Below are 24,557 nucleotides of genomic sequence, written 5' to 3' on the forward strand. Positions count from 1 at the left end.
GCATCTCTGGCTCCGTTTCCAGCTGGTGCTTCCACGCAAGTACTCGTGAAGGAAAAAGGGAATGGCGGTATCATCGTGGATCGGCTTTGCGTCTTTCACGGCAATCTATGCTGCGCCTGGAATGCAATGGGTCCGCCTCTGCAGCGGTGTACATCGTGCTTGACACCATTCGTTAGCATCGTCTGTTCAATAGGTCATGTTCTAAACATGGTCTGTCAAGTGTCCCCCTGGGTGAAGCGGAGAATAGTTCGCCTATGTCCACCCACTACCGCTTGCCCGCGCTGTGTTGATTGAAAGTTACTCTCTCTCTCTCTCTCCTACACTTGTTATGGCATTGAAGTCCGCATGACGCCTTTGCCTGCTGAAAGATTTCACGGATGAAAGCCTCATTGGCGATGACTGAGCATTCCCGAAACATGCGGGCAATCTGATTATGCCCATTCCTATCCTGGGAGATAGTGTTTTACGGCTGCAGTGGCGCCTATCCGCTGATCACGCTGTGCCGGTAAATATAGCATAGACGAGTGCGGTTTGTTGACCTTACTTGTTCAACTTGCAGCTGTGCCATACGGCGTAGAATGACCAAGACTGGACAATGTCGACGTCGAAATGCTGAGAAACTTGCATCATCTGATTTTCGTGGTCTGTCTCCTCGCCCTTGACTGCTGTACGGCTTTTTCAGTGTTCGAGCGAGTTCCAGGAGACGCATTGTGCGTATTAAGTCCTTTCCTGCTGGTGACTAACACTGACTTGAAGTATTGCAGAGACAATCAAAGGGCATTCCCGGTCCTAGGTACAGACCTGCGACTCGTTTACGACTCGCCAAGTCCATACCGCCCTGTCCAAGGCTTCCCAAGCCCCTTCCATGTCTTTCTGTGTTTACGAAGCTTCCACGCTCAACTTCTTGCCCACGCACCTCAGACAGATTCATTTCCAGAGCGTGAACAGTTCGACGCGCAAGGGGCCCATCTTGATCTTTACGATAGATACGCATTGATCAAACAACCCAGTACATTGACCTACCGAACTGGTGCAAGTGTGATAGCTGCAGCCACTGAAGGTTACTCAAAACTGAGATTGAACAATCCTCAGAGATTCAGAGTCGTCTCAGTTGATGATGGGGAAATTGACATAGTCGCTTTCGGCAACATACTTCAGGGATTCAATGAGACAGAATTCTTGGCCTCGGTGGAAGATCCTACAACTCTGACCAGTACTTCTCGGCGGAAATAGCCAATCTGCTTTCATACTTTCGAGATTGAAATGCACCGAAAAGCGCTTTCATTCCTCTTAGCTTCTCCACTGGGCACGATCTGGAACGAAGAGTCACTCTCCCTACATGAATCTGAGGCAATCGCCTACATACATGGACGCGCTAGTGCAAAGAGAAGAACCAGAAAGCTTCGCCTGCCCCAAATTCAAAACGTATCAGCGAAACACCCGCTCACCATATCTGTCTCTAGATAGTGCTGCGCCCTCGTCACAGGCCCACGGTTCAGTAGCGCCCTTCAGATCTTACCACTGCCACTGTTGATAATCAATCCTTTGAGAGCTGAAGTCCAAACCAAATGAACAGGCTTTACGACCATCGCCCTGCCCTTTGGAACCGGTGACAAAAGGCCAAAATGAATCCAAATCAGCGTTTGCCCGCTGCAAGCCCACAACGAGCACACAAATCCGTACACATAACACCTTTTTATTCAGCCTCAATAGGATTCTCGAAGATGATGATCTTGCAAAGCCTCACAATCGTTACTTTGCATTTGCAATAGGCCGTTGTAACAGAGGAGGAAGGTAGCTATCACCCCGCTCAACAGCAGGGCAATCTGATCTTGGTTGTTTCCTTCAGATGATGATCTTTTCGAGCCTCGAGATCCTTGTCGATGATCTCGCAAGGTCTTACAGTTCTTGTCACGCGATAGCGACTACCCCATTCTACAGCATAGCAAATGTTAAACATGGCTATTTTCCCTCACAGATAGTCTCGCAAGCCTTGACATCCCTCACCCCTTTACAACATCCCCTATACAAACCTCACATCCACCATCTCGCTCCTCCCATCATGCCATCAAAACTTCTTTCTTACAGAATCAAGCCTTCCCATGCCATACCCACCACCCCAAGGTCCGCACCACCCACCCACCCATTCATCACTTCATCGCAAAATCTTCCCCTTTACTCCCCATCCCCCTTACCACCTGTCTCATCCATCATCCATCATCCCCAATCCCAATCAAGCGATTTCACAAGTCTCTCGTTGGGATGAGCAGGGTCCAGTAAGGGTCCAAGACCAGACCCTGATGATCCGTTCACTTGTGTGGGGTTAGGCCGCCATAACCGGCTGATGTGTCGGATGAGGACCTTTGTACAATTTCAGTGAGAGATATGGGTGGAGAGTGCGATGAGGGATGGGGTTGCTGTGCGACGCGATGCTGGAAACTGTGCCTATCCCCTAAGGTCTCTACACACGATCCGGTCTCATGCGACGTAGCGACACATCAACTGAAGTAACGATAGTTTTCAGTCATTTGCTTTGCTTTGTTTCAATAATATGATTCGATTCAATTCAAGTGTATCCATAATGCCATAATGCCCTTTCCCTCCCCTCCCCACCTCAACTCTTCAAACAGCTAATGATTATCCACAATGACACAAAAATCCTGACTCGTCGTATGCTTGCTACCTCTAGCTCTTCAGCCAGCTTTGGGGAGATTTCTTCCGTTGACGCCGATGGTCGAAACAGTTCGTCTTCGTACACTGATGATCATGACGATGAGCGATCGCAAATCTTCGAGGTCCTTGCTATTCCAACCTCTTTCTTCCCCTCCTTCTCATAGATGTAGTACACGCAAGTAGCCGAGCTAGTAAGCTCATAGCAATTCCCAGCTACCTGTCACTCGCTCCTCAGTCTTACTCCTCACCTAAAGCTACCCTCCATCTGGTTCAGCGCCCTCCAATAACCTGACGAGCGCCCTCTTTCCCCAGCACCCCCTTCTCCATCGGCTTCGGACTCCTATCCCTTCCCTTCTTCCCCCTCAAAAATCCCAGCATCCCACTGCTCTTCCCTCCCTTCCCAGAATTCCCACTCGCACTATCCCCCACATCCTCATTATTCTTGTTCGCGAGCTGCGACCAGCTCCCCGTCTCGTCGAGTACGACTTGTACTCCGCCGGACTTGCTCGCCGAGCGAGATCCGCCTCCTCTGCCGCCCCGGCCACCGCTTGTGGGATAGGTGGACGATGACGGGTCAGAAGTCGGCGCCGTGACGGCTTGGCCGACGGTGTTGGGCATGGGGGGTGGCGAGCCGATTTGATGTTCGTGCGCAGGATAGAACTCGGAGTGTGCGGATGGGGGGTTCTGATGGACGCCGGAGGTTGTGGTGAGAGGTGGGGAATTGGTGTTCGAGTCGTTGGATTGGGGCCTGTTGAGGGGCACAGGAGAGATGGCGTCGGCGGATTCGCTCGTGGTGCGTTTGTCGAGTATGTCGAGTGCGGAGTTGCCGGTTAGGGATGCGTCGGTGAAGCCTTTGTAGTCTCTGTGGACAATTGTTAGTTGCATTGTCGAAGGAAACTTAGAGAGGGAGAAGGCGCACTTCACTGTAGTGTAGTCGAATGGTTCGAATAGCGTTTCGATCATACGGTGGAGTTCCTCGATACGAATTTCTTTCTCGGAAGCATCTTCTTTCAATTGGACCCTTGGTTTCTGTCTTCTGGCTCGGGCTTCTAAAGGTGCCTCTTCTAGTAGCAGCTCTTCTAGGTCATATGTAGCATCGAAATTGGTCTTCTCACTAGATGGTACGAATACGGGAGGTATCTGCTTATTTTGAAGCTGGTCAAAATCTAGTCGTCGGAAGAAGGCATGGTCGGTGTATGTATCGAAACCAGTGGCGCCTATCCGTTTTCGCTTGTCTTTCTCAAGCAGTGATGTAATGGCGTGGAGGCAGGGCATAGAAACCGGAGGCTGAGTGACAGGGTAATTCGGAGAGGCCCTGATGATTTCCTTCTCAAGCTTCTCATGGCCGTGTGAAGTGAAGGGACGCTGTTGAATGTTAGCAATTGGATGAAGGTGAAATGGTGAATTTGCCCTGCCTTGTTGTAGATACATTCGTAGAAGGTGACGCCTAAGGACCACCAGTCTACCTCCGTCAAATACCCCCCACCTCCGTAGACTTCAGGAGCCAAGTAGGCTAGGGTCCCAGACTTGCTATGCAGAGGTTTATCGGGCTTGTATTCAGATGCAACATTCTGTTCTCGTTAGTCATTGCTTCTCTTTCCATGTTGCGAAAAGGCTTACAAAATCTGCTAGGTGGACGTGACCATCCCCATCTAACAGGACATTATCTGGCTTTAGATCCCTATGCACAACCCCTTGCGAATGTATGTATCGTAATGCGCAGCCCAGCTCCGCCATCCAGAAGCGCACCGCGTCTTCCGTAAAGGTCTTTCGTGAGATATGAAATCGTAAATCGCCGCCATTCATTAAGTCCACAACAATGTACCTGTCATTCAATCACGCGTCAGATTATCGACTTATACCAAGATTCAGAACTAGAGGGGGTCGGAGGATTGAGCGTACAGGTACTCGATATCTTGAAAGCTGTAACGTAGATTACAGAGAAAGGCATGATTGAGGTGCTCGAGCATTCTTCGTTCTCGAATGATATTCCGGACACTTTCTGATCGGACGACTACCCCAACCATCAGCAAGCTCGATAGGTATATTCGCCACCAAGGATCACTTTGGCGTACCTTCATCTTTGCGTATGTACTTTAGGGCAAAGGTCAAGCCAGTATCTTTCCTCTCGACGATGCGCACCTTGCCGAAGGCGCCCTTTCCCACCACTCGTAGTAGTCGGAAATGATTGAGGTTGACTGTTGCAGGATATCATCATCAGTTTTCATGGCAGCTGCAAGGGGTTTGGGGAAGCAGAATAGCCAGGTTGTTGGCGGAGGCGGTGAGTCATGCGGGTTGTAGGGCTTGCAGGAGAGCGGAGCGGAAGCAGAGGAGGATGTTGGACGTACCTTCGTCGGTGAAGACCACGGGCTTGCCATTGCTGTTGCCCATTGGAGGCTTCAAGAGGCGGCAGCGGTGGTCGCGAGCCTCATGGATTAAAGGGGAGGAGGTGGGGTGACTCTGATGTTTGCTCGCAGTGATCGACCGTCATCCAAGATAGTGCACGGGTGCTAACGCTGCTCCCGTATACATCATTACATGGGACGCACAGGCATCGATTGGTATGGGAGAAGGGAGGTAGTAGTGAAATAGAGATGTCGCAGAGATAGAGATAGAGTGAGGAAACGGATCAGAGTCAATCTTGCCTGGGCCGTTGGTGGTAGTGAAGACCGGTGAAAGCTAATTGAGGAGGGACGGGCTACAATCATAATAATAATAGCAGGATAATGAAAATAACACACCGCCATCGCTCGTAGCTAAAGACCGTTGCGCTTGTCCCGAACGTCATTGGCGTGGAAGTCAACGAGTGACCCAGACAGCAGTGAGCATCAAAGATGGAATAAGGTCAATTAAAAATTGAATCGTCATTCTACGCACCATCACCCAAGGCAATCTGCAATGGAACGCACGAGGCAAAGGATAATTCTACGCCATGCTACATCGGTATCCCTGCTTGACGTCTTTGACCTGGTGCTGACCTGAAGAGCCCGATCATTGGACAAGGTGGTGATGGTCTTGGCGGCAAGCCGAAGGGAGACTGGCAAGAAGGCTGAAAAAGAGTGGGAAGAAGGGGTAAGAAGGTACAAGAAGGGATACATAGAACTAGGGGGGACGGTCGCCAAAATGTATTAGCTGAGGCCACTGGCCAGAGACGAGCCGTGCGAGCCATGCAGGTCATGCCGCTCCCTACATTTAATAATATGTACGACCCAGCGCATGGCAACAACAGGCCAAGTTCTGATTCAGAATTGATTAGCCGTCATTCAATCATTTGGGCGATCCCCTATCTTCCTTGTTGCCATGTGGCTTTTGCACGTGTACCGGACAGCGCTAAATCCTTAGTGGGGGAACCCTGAAAGATTCTATTTACTAAGGTATACATTCATACAATACCTAGTCCCTTCATGCAGCTATCGTTACATCTTCATATTTATAAGGAGAACACCTTGCCATTCAGGGTTCTCTTCTGCTGCAACAATGCATATTCTCATGGAGTGTTTCAGTACTTCATTACTCGTAGATCGTCGCGTCAACCGGTTAGGCCCCTCTACCGCTTACTTATGTACATGAGGGACCCTTCTCCAACACCCGAGCCATATTCCGTTGCAACCTCATCGGGATGCGAGAGACTGTTCTCCCTTCGCACTGTCCCAATCCTCTGTGCCATGTCGGGAGAACGCCGTCCGTCGCTAAACGCCATGCTAGTGCGACATTCCTTCTTACAAAAGTGGGTCTCAAAAAGAGGGAAAATGAAGAAGCAGAAAGGTGAGAATGTGAGAGGTAGAAGATCGGACCCAGTCCGAGGGTGTAAGTTCATGACGCTAATCCGCTTCTCATCATATCGTCGATAAAGTATACGGCTCATGTGGGTATCGTTCGCAATGGCTGTCGTGTGTTCAAGTCGTGCCTTCACCTTCTAAACATTGCTGGACCTCTCCAGACGTCCCAGCATTACTCGGTTGAGATTTGGCACCTACCGCTTCGTCCTGCAGGCCGCCCAGCCTCTCTCGCTCGAGATCTGATGCACTCTCTTCAGGCTGGACAGGGGCAGACCCCGCTGTCTTCGAGCTCACAACCGGCGCATTTGGTGATGGCGCTGTATTGGCAGCGAACACATCTCGTTGCTTGCCGCAGAACCAGCCACCTTTCTCCCACTGGCCGGCTTGGTATAGGCAACTGTGTCGCTTTTGGCTGTCTACAATGCCGTCGAGCAAGTCGCTGAGGCGCTTGAAATCGATCGGCTTCAATATCCACCCATCGAAACCGGCATCCATGTACGTCTGTCGTTCCTTCTCTACCAACGAAGCCGAGACGGTGAATATTGGGGTTCGGCCATTCATAGCAGCACGTGCAGAGAGGAGGCTGTAAGGTTGTGTTTTCTCGAATGAGCGAATCATCTTTGTAGATGTCATACCGTCTACAATTGGCATCTAGTAGAATGTCAGCTTGTCTTCTAAAATGCTGGGTTTTTGTCCATATTGACCTGCATGTCCATCAGAACAATATCGAAGAATGCTCGCTGTTCGCCAAAAGAGCTAGAACATTCTTCTCCATTGATGGTAAGATGCACGGTATGACCCAACTTTTCTAGCCTTTTCTTGATGATCTTGCTGTTGATGGGATCATCTTCGGCAACAAGTATCTGCAATTTCGAGGCATCTAATATTTTTGCCCCTTGTTCTTGCTGGTCTGGCAAATCAAACAGTAAACGGGAAGCGGCACGCTTGTTGCGACTTTGTGGCGGGTGCTCTGAAGTTGGTGCTCCAGTGCTGCTTTCCCCAGGCATTCGAATGGGCTTGATGGGTGTTTTGGAGTCTGCAACAGGGAGCGTACCTGGAGCTTCCGGCGGCGCTTGCGCTTGTTTGATTGTGAGACTCGCACCTGGTCGCCGGTGGCGTGAAGGAGACCCCGAATTTTGACTCATTGTGGGATGAGCATTGTCAAGTTCATTGCCTGAGCTTGGTGCCATGGCGGGTTCTTGAATGGCTTCGATAAGTCGATCGACGTCACTCTTTACGCTCGATACACTTGTTGTGCTGTGGGTGCTTCGTACGCTGTCTACGCTATTTCGGTGGACCATCTCAGTAGGTCTCTCGTGAGTTGACTTTTGGGCGCTTTTGTTCACAAGCATGACCTCACCAATTTCAACTGGTGGTGTCGTTGGCTGATCGGCAGGCGGCCCTATTCCTTGATCTTGAGTATCTTTTAAGGCCCTACTCTTCTCCTCCTCAACTGGTAAGTCGAAGCCGAGTTGGATGGTAAAGCGCGACCCGACACCCTCTTCTGACTTGAGCCTCAATTGCCCGTTCATATTTCGTACAATCCTGGCCACTACGGCCAATCCTAGCCCCAGAGTCCGCTTAGGAGCCTCCTTATTCTCGAGCGTCTTAGTACTTGGGGCTAATTTCTCTTGCAATCCCTCATCGTCTTCCGTTTGAACTTGCTCAAGTTCTCGAAATAGGGAGTCGAGTCTTGAGGTCGACATACCGCACCCGGTATCCTGAACTACGACATCCACCTCCACGCGGTTATCCGCCTTGTTAACGAGCCACATTTCGACCCTAATGGATCCTTTCGTTGTATATTGTACCGCATTAGCAATGACATTCGATAATGCTTGCCTGACTCGCCTTTGGTCTCCCACGACATGTCGCGGCACATGAGCATTCTCAAAGACCTCATAATCTATTCCTTTGCGCTTGGCGTCACCAGTGAAGGACTCAGCCGCTTCTCTTACCGTAGCAGGGAAATCAAATATCTCGTCCTTGATAAGCTCGTTTCCCTCTTCCGTCTGCGTGAGGTCTAGAAGGTCATTGATGACATATATTAGAGATTTGGAAGCGGAATACGACCGAGATAGATTTTCGCGAGTGTCCTGATCAAGGGCACCCTCCATTGCAATCTCCAGGTAATTTATGATTGCATTTAAAGGCGTCCGGACTTCGTGTGCGGAATTAGCCAGTAGAAGGCGTGTAAGGTTACTGTTCTGTAAAGCGGCCTCCTTTTGCCTCCAGACCTCGATAAATTTTCCATACACTAGACATAGGACGGCCGCAGTCTCAATTTCTTCCTCTCTCCAATCTTTGCATTTACCAACGACTGTTTCAGACCATGTCCTGAAGCTTTTACGAGGTTCAAGATAGCCTTCTGTGCCTTCTTTCACAAATTTTTCGTACGGGTTGCCTGCCCACTTCACCTCTCGAAGTTGACCCTTCCGAAAAAAGACTATAAAGTCATTGCCACCAGCGGAAAGGGGCACAAGCAGTATGCCTGCAATGAAGGAGAAGCCTGGCGGGTATCTAAGGTCGGGAAAGTCGAACCTAATGTCGGTTGAGCTGGTAACGGAATTAACCTTTCTCAGCCGTAGATACTCAAGCATTGCCAAAGCTTCCTGTGTATGTTCAAGCTTTCCAAGTATCTTGGTTTCATCACGGATGGACAACAGGCCGCAATCAGCATCGAAGAGGTTGAGGAGGTCATCAGAAGAAGCAATAATGTAACCAGAAGGGTTGCTCTGAGTTGGCATAGTGTTGATGAGCTTGCGAGCTTGTAATCTAGAGGCGTACGAAAGGCGTTCGATGTTTTGAGATGCAGAATCACCGACTAGTCGGCACATCTTGCGTATGGGAAAACTTACACGAGTTCCCTTCGAGCCATAAGAGTGGCATGAAATCAAGCCCCAGAGTTCGCCGAAGGCGTTGATCGAAACAGACATCGAACTACGTACCGCCATGTTGGCTAAGTACTTGATATGAATGGGTGACATAGCCCTAAGATAAGAATACGTGAGATCCAGAGGGGTCTCAAGGTCCTCGATCGTTCGACACACTAGGCGAGCGGTCTGTTGATCTCTGTCATAGAGCAAGCGGACTTTGTTGATTTTATATAAATCTCGAGCTTGCTTTGGAATGTCGGATGCCGGAAAGTTGAGACCTTTGTAAAGATCTTTGGTTGCTCTTTGATCAACGAGTTCAGTGACAACTCTGCCATTCCAAGAAGAATCAAACTGGTAGACCATGACCCGATGAAATCCCGTCAATTCTTTTATGACACCCACCAAAACTTTCAAGAAAACCTCGAGTGATGGCGCAGTGGAGAGCTGTTCTTGAACTTGAGACATGATATTGAAAACTTCCATCGCTGCAGCTTCCCCTTACGTTTACGGGCACTGCGTAGGACTCTTAATGGTCTGCTCGCGTTTATTGTACTTTCGGCTAATTCAGCAGGCGATGGATTGCTGCTGAGAGTATCCTCTGGCGGGGTTGGTGTCTCTTGACCTACTGGCGTAAGGGGATATAATGGATCGTCTTCTAGCTCAAACTCGCATATAATCAGATCCTTATTCACCCCATTTAAGTGTATAGCACACCAAAGCTTGTGGTTCTTTCTCGATGGAGCACGTATAGCAAGGGTAAATACTTCCGGGCCATTTGTCGCAGGATCCATATCTTCCTCTCTTATAAAATCAATGTGATCTAGTAGATTATCGGCTTGCTCCTCCGACAGGATGTCGCAGAAATTTTCCAATTCGAACAGTTGCTTTGGAGTGAAGCCAATGATACGTTTAGAGTTCTCACTGACAATTCTCACTATTAGCTTGCCATCATCTTCTTCTTGTAGGGCAATCAACAGTCCAAATCCCTGTATTGCTCCTGGTATATGGATTGGTTCATCTTCGCATCTCTGCATCGTTTCACCACCTCGGCCAGTGATTACAGCATGCCCTTCTTCTGTCACAACATGCTGAAACCGTGCAGTTATAAGCCCGCCAACTTCATCACCAGTACTTTTAAGAGAGCCAGCTGTACTCTCTTTGTCTCTACTAGCTGCCAGATTGTTGTAAGGATCATTTGCTTCCTCGGCAGTAGGTGTAAGCATGTGTCTGAGCCCATCCGGCAGAGACTCTGAGGCTTCCCTATTCGAGGATCGCCTGCTCTGAGTCGTATTGCTAAGGTCGGGCCGTGATTTAACGTCGCGCCTCGGTAACGAGGATGATCTAATTGACACCGCATCTGGCGTTGAGCTCATAGATGCAGTGCGGCTTTTGGAAAAAGCTCTTGGCATAAAATGTTGGTCGGGCCCTGCACTTGAAGGTGCACTCATTCCTGGGTACTCTTCTCTTGCCGTTGGATCATATTTGGCGGTAGGAGTTGAGTTGGGGTCCACCGAGACCACAGATCTGACTGGGAAAACTCGATCTTCGGTTTGTGGGCTCAATGGTCCTAAGGTAGGATCTGGTTCTTGTGAAGCTGAAGAGTCATTGTTTTGCAAATCATCAACAGTAGATGCACATGAAGGTCGTTGAGATGCAGATCCCCGTAATTGCTGACTAGCAGAAGAGGATTCAAATCGAATGCGTTCATGTGGCGAACGAGATGCACCGGGCGATCGGCTTCTTGAGGAAGGACTCGACATCCTCTCGGCTGGCTTCGACCACACTTTGACAACTTCAGTCGCTGGCTAGGCTTCGCAAGGATTCTGATGCCCCAAGATTCAAGGAAGAAGGGAGATGTTGGTTACCCCGAGGACCAGAGCTCACTGTCTGGGAGTCTATGCTCAGGCTCACATCCTCGTTTACATATGCACAGAAGTGCGGCGACAGCAAACTGTCGCCCGTAGCGACAAGTCACTGTCTTTGCAGCTCGAGAAAAGTAGCTTGCTATCCGTATGTTGATATCATTACCCGCGAAACTTGAAGTTTCGCACAGAATTATGAATCTGTGGCGGTGCATTCTTGTGCCTTGTATTAGGGCGCACAAAGCTGCATTAAAATTAGCTTTGAAACTAGGGCGGTTGCCATCAACATTGGTAGCTTCCCTCTGCGGGTTCCCCCAATAACATCACAAACAAACGGCACAATTGACCGGTATCACGCTCATTTGAGGGCCATTGTAGCTGTGCTGAGGCTTTGCGAGTCGGTCTTATCATCATGATATCCTTACTGCGCTCTATTCGTCTTTGACTTGCGTCGTCACGGTCGCGTTTGGCGCCGCAAACAGACTGCCCCGCCCTCGACGCACTCGGCGTGCAAGACCTATATGATTACTTATGGCAACATTAGCTATTTCTCCAGCTCCGCACAAGTTTGAGATCATGACTGCTCGGCGAATTCCACTTGGCGAGGTCCCAAATGCTGCAAATTCACCGGCAAGACAGGTCATTTCGTTCAAGCGCCCACGAGACCATATAGAGGCTCAGGAGAAGTTTGCCCAGGACCTTCAGCCAAAAGCAAAGAGACAAGCCTTGGATCTCACACAGGCGAAGCTCCGAGGGTCTCCAACAAAAGCTGTTTACATGAGAGAGGACAGTCACTCAGCCAAGCAACCTGTAATTAAGCAGCATACAGCATTCGAGAAGCGATTGCTCGCGGCTAAGGATGCTGGGACAAGCGAAAGAATACAAAGAACGTCAAAGCCTCCACAAGAAAGCCTGGAGGGTGTTAGAAGATGGCAGCATCATTACAAGAAAGCCTTTCCACAATTTGTGTTCTACTTCGAAAGCGTGCCGGAAGATGTTCGCTTAAAGTATTCTAAGACTGTTCGCAATCTTGGTTCTGTATGTTGCCTGGTACTGTAGGATTGCCTACCTTGCTGACCTGAGTGCAGAGGGAGGAGAAGTTCTTCTCTAAAGAGGTCACCCACGTTATAACCACTCGATCTCTGCCTACTTCGCTAGACGGAAAGATTAATTCTGAAATCTTACAGCCACAAAATTCTTCTAACCCACTAGAACCTCGAACCATCAACCCCTCTGTACTCGATAGACTCAATCATTTTCAGAACAGTGCCAAACAGACAAAAAGTAAATTCAACTTTGAAGCTGGACCCAGAAGTGTCAACTCTGGCAATCTGGGGGACACAGAGCAGAAGCGGCCTCTCGCAAGCCATGTAGACGTCCTTTCGAGAGCACAGAACTTGAAGATGAAGATATGGCATCTAGAAAAACTTCAACGGATCATGAACACAATATATGAGGTGCCCGATGAGGTTCAGCAATATACCGCGCAACAAGTACAGCGCAAGAGCAACAATACTATGGCGAGAGTAGATGGAGACGCTGATCTAAACCGTATGCTTCGTCAGGAGCGACTGCACGGACCATCAGATCATGACACTACATCCAGAATACACGAGATTGTTCCGTTCAAGGGCCCTTATCTCTACGTACGTGATATCGATGAGAGGACTAGACCCATCTTGGTAAAAGAATGGCCCAAACCTACAAGCCGACACGACAGTGGTGAATGGCCCCAGTTCCGGGCTGTCAGCTATGGAAAATGTCCATTCGTTGAAGAAGTAGGTAAAGAAGAGATCGATATGGCCAGACAAGAGCGCCGTGCGCAACGACAAAGATCTAAATCGCATTCTCGGCAGCAATCTCGCGCTCCAACACCGCAGCTCATTTACGAGGACGAAGACGATGAAGAGGACGACCGGTTGACTGTGCAAGGAGACGATTCATGTGGTCCACCTCTTCGGGAGATACGAAACTCAGCTTCAGTTACGTCTAGTCGACTAGAGAGGCAAGTAGTGCCTCCGCTAGCGCCGCCGCCTCCGAGGTTGCCTCCTCAAATCAAGAGTCCTTTCAAAGAGCAGCAAAGCAAGGAACGAAATCCTTGTTCTCAGATGTCTGCTGCGGAACCCGCTGCATCAGGCCTTCAGCCTTCTAACATCACATCGGCAATACGATCACAGGTAATGTCTTCCACCGCCGCAGCTCCTTTTGTGAAGACTGGAACCAACAAAGAGGTCCATGGTCTGAAACGGAAGGTACTTGAAAAGAACGCCGGGCCAGCCCTTAGTACAATTCACCAAAGGCAGCCTGGTATTGACTATTGTGCTACTGGTCGCGCTGAAGTTCAAATATCGCGGGCTCGTCTGAATCGAGTGAAACCCTCTGAACCACTTGCGGAGATCTTCGAGGAAACCACTCCGCCAGAGGAAGAAGATGTTTGGCTGGCTCAAGATGTACAGCTTAAGGCCAAGAAATCCGTGGAGCCCGCCGAAAAGCCCAAGAAGGATATGAAACCCGGCTACTGTGAAAATTGTAAAGAGAAGTATAATGACTTTGACGAGGTAACGCTGAAACTCGCTTTGTCTATGTGAACTCTACTAACTCTAAATACAGCATATCGCTGATCGAAAGCACCGCAAATTCGCTCTGACTTCCGACAACTTCAAGGACCTCGACCGCTTCCTCGCCAAACTTGTTCGCCCGCTCAAAGCCGTTGAGATAGATGGCTTTTGATTATGATGCATCATCGTCGCTCGTGTTTCGAGGAACCACTCTTCATATCTTACGTCTGCATCTTTTAGGAAAGCATGCCTCGTTAGTTTTGTCCCTCTCGCGTGCGCATTGATTGGCGAATATACCCTTCTGCGTCACTCCTTCACGGCATAGCTCAGCATTAGCATCAGCATCAGCATCAGCATCCGCATAGCGAGCATGTGTACATATGTCAGCATGTATGAAGTGGGGATCTTGGAATGGTAGACATGCTAAGATGGAAGGTAAATTTAGGCGAAGTAATGAATTGTACTCCTGAACGCTTTCAATCTCCAATTCAAAACCTTTCAGCTTGACAGTGCCAAAGACGCCGTGCTATATGAATGCGCTATGTCCAACGATGATTATTTACCAAGCCCAGGAATATTAACATGTCAATAGTTCTCGCTCAAGCCGTCGAAACTAGGGACACCGCTTGAGCAATTGAATTTTCGATCCGAAGTCTTCTTCGGCAGTATTCCTGCTGCCATGCCTACAACATCACAAGTTAGCACACAATTTCTTGTTGAGCACCTAAAAGATAGGTGAATCAAAGAGAAACTCACTAGCCCTATAATCCCACTGCGTCGCCCCTTCTGTCCTCCAAGTCCAATAAAACCACCCCCACCCCTTCTCAAAACTACTCATCTGCCCCTCCGCATTCATCAACAACCAATCCTTATACCCATCCTCATAATCCTCCGGCTTCGCGTTTGCTTTCGCACAACTACAGCCCTGACCCCCGGGACAACTCGGCTTTAGCACCGCCGCGCTCTTCTCCGTCCCCTGCAACGTTCCCTCCCATCTCGTCCCCGCGCCCACATTGTTCAGATACGGTGCACAGTCCGTATCAGCCTGACTCCACTCGCCGCAGAGTGTGGGGCCGAATCCTGTGGAAGTGTCGAGAGAGGTGCTCATCTGACCCGTCCAGCCTTTACAGGCATAGTTGATTTTGTCGACGTGGGAGAGACTGATCTGGTGGGCGTCGAAGATGACGTATTCGTGAGCGTCGAGAACGAGGCCCTGGATACCTTGCAGCTGGCCTTGCCATTTGTCGAGACCGAGGAAGCCGTCGCCAAAGGCTATGAGGGCATCGGTCATCCCTGATTTCCGCACTATCGCGGCGGCTTTGGTGGTCCAGTCATTCACGGTGGAGGGGGAGAGTTCGGTCATCTTGGGCTCGTTCGCGAGCCCGTAGATAGTGATAATGTTTTTGTAGCGCGGCTGCGCGAAGAAGGTGGAGAGTTGGGTATGGATGTCAAGGGAGCGCTGAGCGTTCAGGGACCCATCGGTACCGTTCAGCCATCCGATGCTACCTTGTTTGCCGCTGTGGTTCCAGCCGTTTTGACTCCCGGGAAGGCCGTGGAAATCCAGATTCACGCGGAGGCCGCATTGACGTGCATATTCGATGCCGCGGAGGAGGTAACGCCACGAGATTTTGGGCACGTAGGGGTCGCCTGGATAGGTGGTTATTGCCCAGTAAGAGTAGGGAATACGGACGTGGTCGAAGCCTGCTGTCTGGATGTCTTTGAAATCTTGTTGTGTGATGAACTTGGCGTAATGCTTTTCTAGTGTCTGGGCTGCGCTCTGAGGTCCGAGTTGTTTTGTCAGAGTCCATTCGTCCAAGACAGCTTGGTTTGATTTGTATGAGTTGAAGAGGCTAGGTGTAATGAATGGCTCGATTGCGAGCCAGCCTCCAACGTTGATGCCTCTGATTGGCATCTTTCCATAATCCCATTTCTTGTCTAAAGATGGTACATTATCATTCGCCTGGGTCGAATCGTCCCATTCAGAGTTTAACCCCATGACGTGTAGGTCTCCAACGGTCTCCTTCGTGTATGTGACGTTGAAATCTGAAGTATCATACCAGATAAAAGGGTCGAGAATCGTATTTTTAGCTTCGACTGGTATGTCATTTTCGTTGACATTCTTGAGATTGTCGTTACTTGGGTCTCCGCTATCGTTGCTTGAACCTGTAGCATTACCTCCAGAGCTGCTCTTTTTGCTGACAACAATCCCGACAGGTATGAATATGACCAACAGAAGTACAATAACGGCTACAACTATCCAGAACTTTTTGCCAAATCGTTTCTTTCCTTGTCTCTCGTCTGCACTGACATAGCCTCCTCTCGGTCTCCTGTGGACTCCTCCCTCTTCAGCGAGCGGACCGCTGATCCGTCTCCGGTCTTCATGTCCGTGAGATTTTTTTCGTCGCTTCGCTTTCTCTTTCTCAACTCGCCCAGTGGCAATTTTTTGTTTTGTGGTGCGCCTTTCTGAGTGTGCCTTGTCTATCTTGGGTATGTTCTTCACCTTGTTACCATCGTGTTTCTCATTCAAGTTGTTCAATTGAGCTAGTGCATCCGCCGAGAGTAGAGCCGATCCACTGTTCGTTGACTCGTAGCTTTCATGCTTCTCCGACACCACCTCTCGTCTCGATCTTCCATCGTGACTTCTCCGCCTTCTGCGTCGTTCTGGGCTTCCAGACCTCTGTTGTGAAGTTCTTTCCTTCTTTGGCGTTCTTTCAGGACTTTGGGTTCTTCCCTTAGGAGTACGCGAATGAGATTTCTCCGGTGTGCCCCTCTCCTTCCTGTACTCCCTCTCGGTGGTCTGCCGTGTTCGCGTTCTTGGTGGGCGCGCAGGATCGTGGTTTCGACGGTTGGAAGGCGAAGGCATGTGACAGTATCGCTAGGTTAATCGTCTCTCAAGGCGAGCCGAGCATTGAACATGTCTTTGTCATACTTTGGGTCTATACATGACGTTTCTATATCCAATATCGCCCTTATTGATGCGCTAGCATTACGATTGGCTGGATTGTTTGTTTAATTGGGTTGCGGAGCAACGTCAAGCACTACGGTGTCCAAGTGTACTTCTTCTGCACAAACAAGGGGAGGGAATCCTCAAATGACGTCTCTCAAGGGTCTGAGGTCACGACAACGGTTTATGCGCAAGATCAATTGTAAGCGTATTGTGTGATCTAACGGCTAGACGTGTCTTTTTGTTGCAGTTCAGGTGTGTCCTTGAACCGTTGCCTCAATCTACGCAGCGTAGGGCCTCCACAAATCTGCCAGTAATATCACATTACCAAACATGTCCTTCTTAAGCCCACGGGCACAAGCATCACGAAGCTACCGCTTTCATTTCCGCTCAAAGCTGCCAGCCTCAAGTCTATCTAGACATTTCGCTCTTCTACCTGTCCAAACCCGTCCCTTTTCCCGTTCTCACCCTTTCACCTATCCTCGTAAAGACTCTCAAGACAAAGATAGCATAAATACCGAATCCTCAGAATACAGCAAATCCGGCACCGATGACGCAGCCTCCGGACGCAACACAGGAGCAGGTGATACAGCATTCGACCCGGACGTCACCGATCCGCAAGCTGAGTATCGGAATGAGGGTGGCAACGTAAGCGACAGTGACGCGAGACAGGTGCTTTGACATTTTATTATCAACTGAATGCTTGAAGGAGGGAAGCCTTTTGGGAAGCCATGCTGACTGTGACTTCGCGTATTAGGATTCGCAGAACCCGCTCAATGTGAGCCCCGCAAACCCAGATGTCAGTGCGCCGAGAGATGAGCAAGAAGGCGGGGCGGAGGCGTCTAGTGGGAGCTTGGGGAGCGGGGAGAGAGCAAGAAGTAGTGGAGGTGGCAGCCCCTCGAAAGGGAAATCCGTTTCCTGATCGCGAAGATGGCAGGCGTTCAGAGGTGAGAATAGCAGCCTTCAAATTGAGCACATGATTCTTCGGATTGCATTGCGTGCGTGCCATGTTGAGGATAGCACTATCTCGAAGCAATGTCTGATTTTGACCTATTCTTAATACCTGAGCTTACCATGTGACAATGAGAACGACAATGATACCTCGAGTGTGGAGCACCCGGGAGGCGTAAGAAACAATGTAAAGGATCATGATAGTGTGCACAATTCCTTAAGCCTTGAAATGCCCATAAACAGTGAAGATACAACAATGTAGAATTGCTCCTCCGCAAAAATTATCCCAATCATGCATCACGAATGCAACCCCCAAGAACCAAAGGCAGTATCTTCATCTCCTGACTCTGACGACAAACCAGACAGAGTCTCCGAAATCCTTCCTGTGACCAATTACAAATCCCAGATACTTAGTCCCGTGCATTGTTCACCATATAGTGCGCCTTTTGTCATGAAGCCGTATTCCCCCACTCCTTATGTTCTAAACGACTGTTCCTTGCTGCTGCGCCTGCTGTTGCTGCTCCTGCAACTTTTGCATCAACATTCCTTGAAGCATAGGGAAATTGGTGCGGCTGGCAGGAACACTCTCCAGCAGTTGCCTCACGATCCCCAGCTCGAATAGACCGGCATTCGGTGCCTCTTGGAGCAGTTCGGCGATGGCAGGCGCAGCCACAAGCTCACCAAGGGCCATCCGAGCTGCTTCCATGCCCCGAGGATCATAGGATGGAGACTGTTGTGGTGGTACATAGGCGCCTTGACCCTGGGACGGACTGCCTGCCACAGTCGAGTATGGAGGTGGAGGTGGTTGGTATGGTAAGTTGACTGGAGGGGTGTGTTGAACCCCTGGGTGTCCGCCAATCGGCCCAGGTGGATGCCCTGTGGCGGTGACGGGGCTTTGAAGGGTGGTGACTTCCGGAGCACGGGGCGTTTGCTGTGCTGCTGATGGCGAGTTGTTCATCCTGATGACGAAACTGAGAAGTAGCATGCGCTCAGAGGATGGGAACTCGATTTTGCAGTCATCCAACAACTCGAGGAACTCGGGTTTCTTTTCTGTGCCGGCCTCCAAAGGAACAACATAAGTGTCCTTTACATTCGACACTGGATTTTTGGAGATTACTCCGTACCTCTGGCGCTCGGTGAAATATTTGAAAAGCTTTTCGAATTGAGCTTGATCTTCTGCGGCGTCATTGGAGGTCACAGAGACTACCGTCAATTCGGCGGAATTACTGAATCGCAAGCCGCACAAGTATTCGTCCGCTTTCGCAGTGTGTATACGACCTTCGATGGTCATGGTAGGTGGTAACAATTGAGACCACGGGATTGAACTACTGAGGTTCGCCCCAGCCGCGTGATTGCCTCTTCCTGAGAATGTTGCAATGTTAGGCATCCCCATTCTGCCTAGCCATATTGGTGCGTTGGGATCTGTGCTGTAGTCCACCGGCGAGTAAGGTTCTTCATCCTCTGGCTCCTCATCTTTTAGAAGACGATCAATTTCAGCATCAGGTTGCTGCTTCGTCGGCGGCGCCACAGACTCGGATGGTTTGGAAGAGCGTCGTGCACGTTGTTCAGGATCTGGACCTTTGACGCCTGACCAAACGTCTTGAATGTTAAATGTTGCCGATGATTTTAGATCGGCAGCAGCTGGTTGAGGTTGTTCCTGGGTGTCGATTTTCAAGGGCGGTTTGGCTTCAACTTCTGGCTCACCAACGTGCTCAGGAAGTTCCACTGGCTCTGGGCTCACAGCAGTTGGCGGCTCTGGACTTGGGTTTTTCACATTTGTATCTATATCAGAAGGGCGCTTCCTGATGGGCGCACTGAAGGCTGTGTCTGATGCATCAGCCATATGGGTATCATTATCGACTAGTTCCTCGCCCTTATGGGTCCTTCGAATCCTTGGGCCTTCTTCTTGAATAAGCATATGTTGCTTTTCAGCTTCCTTCACCATCTCCGCTTTCTTCTCCTGCAACTCTTTACTAGCCATATCTTCCCGCGACAATTTCGACAGATCATTGGGTGAGAGCTCTCCTCGGAGGATTTGATCCCGTAATGTCGGGTTTGCCTTGACGTTGTGATTCAATGCCCGGAATTTGTCGGCATAAGCGTCGCTAGGCTTGATAGCAGTCCCAAAAAGATTTAGGAACATAGCATATTCAACACTTAGCGCTAGTTTGAGCGCGTATTCGCGCTCACTTTGGCCTTTGGCAAGACTGAAAGTTTTGTCTTTCTGAGCCTGTTTCACTGACCCATCGAAAAGCTTTTGCAGAGCGTTTGCAACGCGCTGTCGCTCGGCGCTTTTCAATTCGTCTATTCTTTCGACAAGGTTTGCTTGATATTCGCCTGCTATAGACTCACGCTTTGATTCCGCTCGATTACTTGACTTTCGTCGCTCCGGCGCAGGAGCAACGGGTTTAGTCTCTTTTGGAGGACTTGAAGCTTTGCGTATCTTGTTGGCAGGCTCCTGTATCTGTTTAGCATTCCTGTAAGATGATGGGTTTGGGATGACTTACCGATTGACTTGGACTCCGAGAGTTCAAAGTTGCCTCATTCGGAAGCTTTCGTTTATTATTCGTTAGGTGCGGTGACGGAGGATCAGCATCCTGGATAGGAGCTGGTACGTCGGCTTCAGTCATAATACTGTCTTCGTGATCTACTGCGCCATTGGTCTTGAGCTCTTCCTTTTTGGCCATGCTTGGCCGGCCTGGCCGCTTCCCCTTTTACCCTTCTTCCGGGCCAGCCGCTCCTCTTCTTCTATCTCTCGTGCTCTTGCACGCTCTTCCCATGGCTTCTCGCCTCGTTCGATTTTTGCTAGAAGAGACTTGTGATCTTGAGGTCGGCATTGCTCGCAATAGTATTGGTCTGGAAGCTCGTCATCCTTGCTAGAGACTTCCATGCACTCATTGTGCTGCCATGCTTCGCAATTTTCACAGCATATCATTGTACGCTCGTCGTCTTCGTCTTCAGTGGTAGCGCCGCATACACATCGTATAATGGCGTCCTCTTCTTCTTCCTCTGGTTCTGGCTCATGCTTCTTCTTGCCCCTGCCACCAGATTTTTTCGGGACAGAAGGCTTTGCTTCATCAAATCCGCGATGCTGGCCTTTCGTAGCTCGGCCCGAGCGTCGTGTGGAATCTATGAACTTGGTCAGCATTATCGAAGAGATGCTCATGAAACTGAAGGCATTCATGGCATCAGGGTGTTTGGCATACTCACCTGCCATGCTATAGATACTTTAGAGAGTCTACAACAAAAGAGGAAGAGGCAAGATTAAGTAGATCATATATTATGATCTACTCGAAGGTCGTAGATGATTCTAAGTAAAACTCAAGGCCAGATGGTCCACGCCCCTCACAGAAATGCGCAAACGGCAAACGTCCCAAAAGCCTTATCAAGTCTGTGCAACCCCGGAGCTCAAGCTCTCTATCATTGCTGGGCTAAATTGAGCAATCGTCCCTCTTTGGGTTGTATTTCCAAGATGGCGCAGGAAATGTCTTGATGATCGGGTAGGCGCTGGGAGTGCGTCGCAGTGAATCTGAGTAAAATCTGGTCCTGGATTGATCACGTATACATGAGTTGGTCGCCTAGCTGTGGTTGAAAGGGAAACATCTGGTGCAAGTGGGCGCGATTGAGCAATGGTCTTGCGCAGTGGAAAGAGTTCAGAAGCGGTGGTCTGTCACTAGCGCCAATTTAATTTGGCTGGAGGGCTTGGCTATGATAGTACCAATATCATTCTGGATTCATCTGCAAACATCTAGAAACAGTTTTTTGAAGGACAAATCCAATGTGATAAGTCTTCGAAATAGACAATCACACGTTACTCTCTGCGAAAATCTCTTAATAGAGCCTGAAATTGCACATCTGTCGAGCTTGTAACTGCTTTGCCAAGACCAGGTTATGCAGACCTACCTGTATTCTTTGCTTCCCCTCAGCGGTCACCTCTCTACTGTAAATTCTGCGCTTTTTTGAGGTCTCAGCTATTAAATGTACCATAGAGATGACAGACGTGAGGTCCTTACTCCGTAGTGAGCGTGCGTCGCGCCGGATAGACCATCCCAATGCTTCCTACTCGGCGACCGGCACTCTTGAGTGCAACGTCTGTCATATTCCTATTAAGTCTGATAGCGATGTGTGGAACAAGCACCTGAAGTCTACTCAGCATGTCATGCGAGCTGAAAGGCTACGCGTCAGCCAAAACTTCCCTCCTCAAAGGCCTGACTCTACAAATCAAGCACATATCACGAGCCTTACCACAACGAAGAAACGGAAAGCAATCGACGAGGACGACGAGGACACTCGAAAACGAACAAGACCAGTAGTTCGCCTTTCAAGAGGCTTATTTGCCGACCAAGTCGAAGCGAAAAGTCAAAACACACATCCAACCACAAATGAACAGTCACTGCCTGCAAAGCCTCTGCCCCAAAACCCTCCAACCACAGAAATACCTCCCGCCCAACTACAGGATCCAGTAGATGAAGCAGAATGGGCCGCCTTCGAACGCGAGGTCGCGACCCCGCCACCATCAATGCTCGCTCCTAACGCACCCTCCGCCTTGACGACAGACGCAACAATCACCGCAGCACCTATATCAGCCGCCGAATTGGCTGCACAGCAGAAAGAGGAGGAGAGGACGACGGGTAAAGAGAGACGAGAGGCGGAGATCGAGGCAGAGAAAGAAGATGCAGCGAGGGCATTGGAGGACGAGTTTGATGAGATGGAGGGGTTAGAGGAGAGGGTCAGAAGGTTGAGGGAGAAGAGGGAGGAATTGAGGCGGAGGAGGGGTAGTGAGATTAAGAAGGAGAAGAAGGAAGAGATGTCGGAAAGGGTTGGTATTGGTGGAGAAGAAGCCGAGGAGGAAAGCAGTGAGGAGGACTTTGATGGATGGGGGTTTGGGAGGTGATGGTTCTCTTGGACGTTGTGTTTCACTTGAAAGCGTTTTAAGCGAGTTGGCGTCCCAAGGACTGACATCTGCCTTCAGGTATATCATTGAGATGGTCAAATTCTATGATATGACTTTCACTTCTCAAGCTCTTGGGCCTGCTTATGGCCTAACAAACCTTGCTTGCCGACTCTCATGGCTCGCTCGAGCTGTTGCTCCTCCTCCCTTAAAATACCCCGTCCATAATGCAAAGCCCCCACCTGCTTTCTTTTCTCTTCTTGTGCGCGCTTTTGGCGCTCTGCCAGTGCGAGCTCTCTTCGCTCACGATTCGATTTCTCCTTTGCTGCTGCTACAACTTGTTCAGGTGAAGCTTCAGCTGAATCGGGTACTGGTGGTAAAGAGGAAATATGAGCCTTCATCAAAGGATCTCGGACTGACGCTCGAAGTGAGACAAATCGAATATCGGTCAGCAGCGCTGTGGGGAGATTTTCGATTCTTGTCGACATGTTGAGAACATGTATTGGTTGCGACTTGAGCAGTTGCACGAAGTCAGACTTCAGATTATTTTCTGGCAGCTTCAGACCTTTCGAAAACAAGACTTAGCAACAACATCAAAATCGTCCATGGACGGCCTTACGATTGACATATTCACGATACCACTTTTCCCGATCCTTGTCTGACAGCTTGCTATTTCTCATGACGGGCTCTTTCTGATACTTCCTCCGAAATTCTGGCCAATATAGCTTTGGGGTGGCACGTGCCTCCAGAAAGGCGAAGTACGGGATTTTGGGGTCTTTAGTTTCTTCTTTTTCACGTTGCTCTTTGATCAGTTGCATTCGATGCTTACTCCATTTACCCCAAACTTCTTTCCGAGATCGCATGCTCGGTAGAACAGTGTAGCGATCATCCTCAATGATTTGGCCAGCTTCGATGAGCGCATCCCAGGTAGTGAAAGGGTTGATCCGATGATCATCGAGCATATCTGTGAAGAGGGCGTTTGAGTCTTCTTCAGTCAATGGAAGCCCTTCAGCACCCTCCTCCAAACCACTACCATCGTGGTCCCCGTACTCGCCAGGCTCGAGACCATACTCATTCCCCATCGCGGCTAATTGGTAAGCTATATCATCCTCGTCGAACTCGAGAGCTCTTTCCGGCTCTTCGTGGTCGTGATTCAAGTTTTGCTTCGCAGTTTCCTGTTCGTCATCTGTGACTTCTACTTCCTCATACTCTTCATCAGAAGCCAATTCGTTTTCGGCATTATCTTTACCCGCTGGTCCGGACTGCAGGACCATAGCTGAAGCCCCGGGTACAGAGGTGGAGTCGCTTTCTGGAACAGCGAATTCGGCAGGGTCATCTTCAGTTGAGGCTTCATGTTCAATTTTCTGTCGCTTTTCTCGTTCTTGACGGTCATGCTCAACGACACCCTTCAGCACATCCGGAGGAAACTTCCAAAAGCTCTCATTCTCGATAGTGTTGTGTACGAAACGGCGCCCGATCTTTGTCTTCACGAGCAACCATGGTTCACAACCAGGTATGATATGGCTGGTTTTGGGTCTGTCTCGGCCTTGCGATCGCTGCCCGTGGTTTTGCATATTATTACTATGTCCAGACCTCTGGAAGTGATTACTTTTGGCCTGGCCATCGCTATTGCTATTGCTTTGCTGCCAAGCTGTTTTGTCGCTTCCGGTGAAAGCATCTATTTCAGGCTGGGCATTTGTAGCGGTTTTAGCATCCGAGATCACTTGCGCCTGAGGGCGGACATAAGTCGACTCCCTAGTAGAAGGATTGAAGTAGAATGCGTGGCCTAATCGCAACCGATCAGTACGACAACTGATTCGAAGGGTGAGCTGAAATTCGCATCAGGTTGTGGGTGAGAGCTCACCTGTTGGAGCTTTATGCTCCGTCCAGCCATCAGGCAAAGGCAGAGCTTGTTGCGCAAAGGCTGGCTTATATGTAGACTTAAGCATAATTGACAAGTTGAAAAATCATTGATGGTTGCTTCATGAGGTGCTGAGGCTTGAGACTGTGCTAGGTCAAAAGA

General features: G+C 49.6%; 8 protein-coding genes across 8 annotated transcripts; 3 read left to right on the top strand and 5 right to left on the bottom strand.

Moving 5' to 3' along the window:
• Positions 1-2,943: 2,943 nt before the first annotated feature.
• On the bottom strand, positions 2,944-5,064 carry KY384_002710 (uncharacterized protein; the record flags this gene model as incomplete). Its single annotated transcript, XM_044811232.1, has 5 exons — positions 2,944-4,038; positions 4,294-4,498; positions 4,576-4,687; positions 4,749-4,871; positions 5,022-5,064. 5 exons carry the CDS (start codon positions 5,062-5,064, stop codon positions 2,944-2,946), a joined length of 1,578 nt encoding a protein of 525 aa, XP_044672115.1.
• Positions 5,065-6,220: 1,156 nt separating this feature from the next.
• Positions 6,221-11,088, bottom strand: KY384_002711 (uncharacterized protein; the record flags this gene model as incomplete). The annotated part of the gene is made up of 4 exons (XM_044811233.1): positions 6,221-6,558; positions 6,587-7,103; positions 7,157-9,783; positions 9,831-11,088. The coding sequence occupies 4 exons, from the start codon at positions 11,086-11,088 to the stop codon at positions 6,221-6,223; spliced, it is 4,740 nt and encodes a 1,579-aa protein (XP_044672116.1).
• A 678-nt stretch (positions 11,089-11,766) lies between these two features.
• On the top strand, positions 11,767-13,920 carry KY384_002712 (uncharacterized protein; the record flags this gene model as incomplete). The annotated part of the gene is made up of 3 exons (XM_044811234.1): positions 11,767-12,228; positions 12,279-13,748; positions 13,801-13,920. The coding sequence occupies 3 exons, from the start codon at positions 11,767-11,769 to the stop codon at positions 13,918-13,920; spliced, it is 2,052 nt and encodes a 683-aa protein (XP_044672117.1).
• Positions 13,921-14,472: 552 nt separating this feature from the next.
• Positions 14,473-16,611, bottom strand: KY384_002713 (uncharacterized protein; the record flags this gene model as incomplete). Its single annotated transcript, XM_044811235.1, has 1 exon — positions 14,473-16,611. One exon carries the CDS (start codon positions 16,609-16,611, stop codon positions 14,473-14,475), a length of 2,139 nt encoding a protein of 712 aa, XP_044672118.1.
• Positions 16,612-17,025: 414 nt separating this feature from the next.
• Positions 17,026-17,614, top strand: KY384_002714 (uncharacterized protein; the record flags this gene model as incomplete). The annotated part of the gene is made up of 2 exons (XM_044811236.1): positions 17,026-17,364; positions 17,450-17,614. The coding sequence occupies 2 exons, from the start codon at positions 17,026-17,028 to the stop codon at positions 17,612-17,614; spliced, it is 504 nt and encodes a 167-aa protein (XP_044672119.1).
• Positions 17,615-18,124: 510 nt separating this feature from the next.
• KY384_002715 (uncharacterized protein) lies at positions 18,125-20,791 on the bottom strand (the record flags this gene model as incomplete). The annotated part of the gene is made up of 3 exons (XM_044811237.1): positions 18,125-20,101; positions 20,151-20,341; positions 20,362-20,791. 3 exons carry the CDS (start codon positions 20,789-20,791, stop codon positions 18,125-18,127), a joined length of 2,598 nt encoding a protein of 865 aa, XP_044672120.1.
• Positions 20,792-21,634: 843 nt separating this feature from the next.
• Positions 21,635-22,537, top strand: KY384_002716 (uncharacterized protein; the record flags this gene model as incomplete). Its single annotated transcript, XM_044811238.1, has 1 exon — positions 21,635-22,537. One exon carries the CDS (start codon positions 21,635-21,637, stop codon positions 22,535-22,537), a length of 903 nt encoding a protein of 300 aa, XP_044672121.1.
• Positions 22,538-22,653: 116 nt separating this feature from the next.
• KY384_002717 (uncharacterized protein) lies at positions 22,654-24,483 on the bottom strand (the record flags this gene model as incomplete). Its single annotated transcript, XM_044811239.1, has 3 exons — positions 22,654-23,099; positions 23,154-24,320; positions 24,399-24,483. The coding sequence occupies 3 exons, from the start codon at positions 24,481-24,483 to the stop codon at positions 22,654-22,656; spliced, it is 1,698 nt and encodes a 565-aa protein (XP_044672122.1).
• Between the last annotated feature and the right edge of the window lie 74 nt (positions 24,484-24,557).

The sequence above is a fragment of the Bacidia gigantensis genome (assembly GCF_019456465.1).
Source record: "Bacidia gigantensis strain McMullin 20006 chromosome Unknown contig_156, whole genome shotgun sequence".
NCBI classification, from domain to species: Eukaryota; Fungi; Ascomycota; class Lecanoromycetes; order Lecanorales; family Ramalinaceae; genus Bacidia; species Bacidia gigantensis.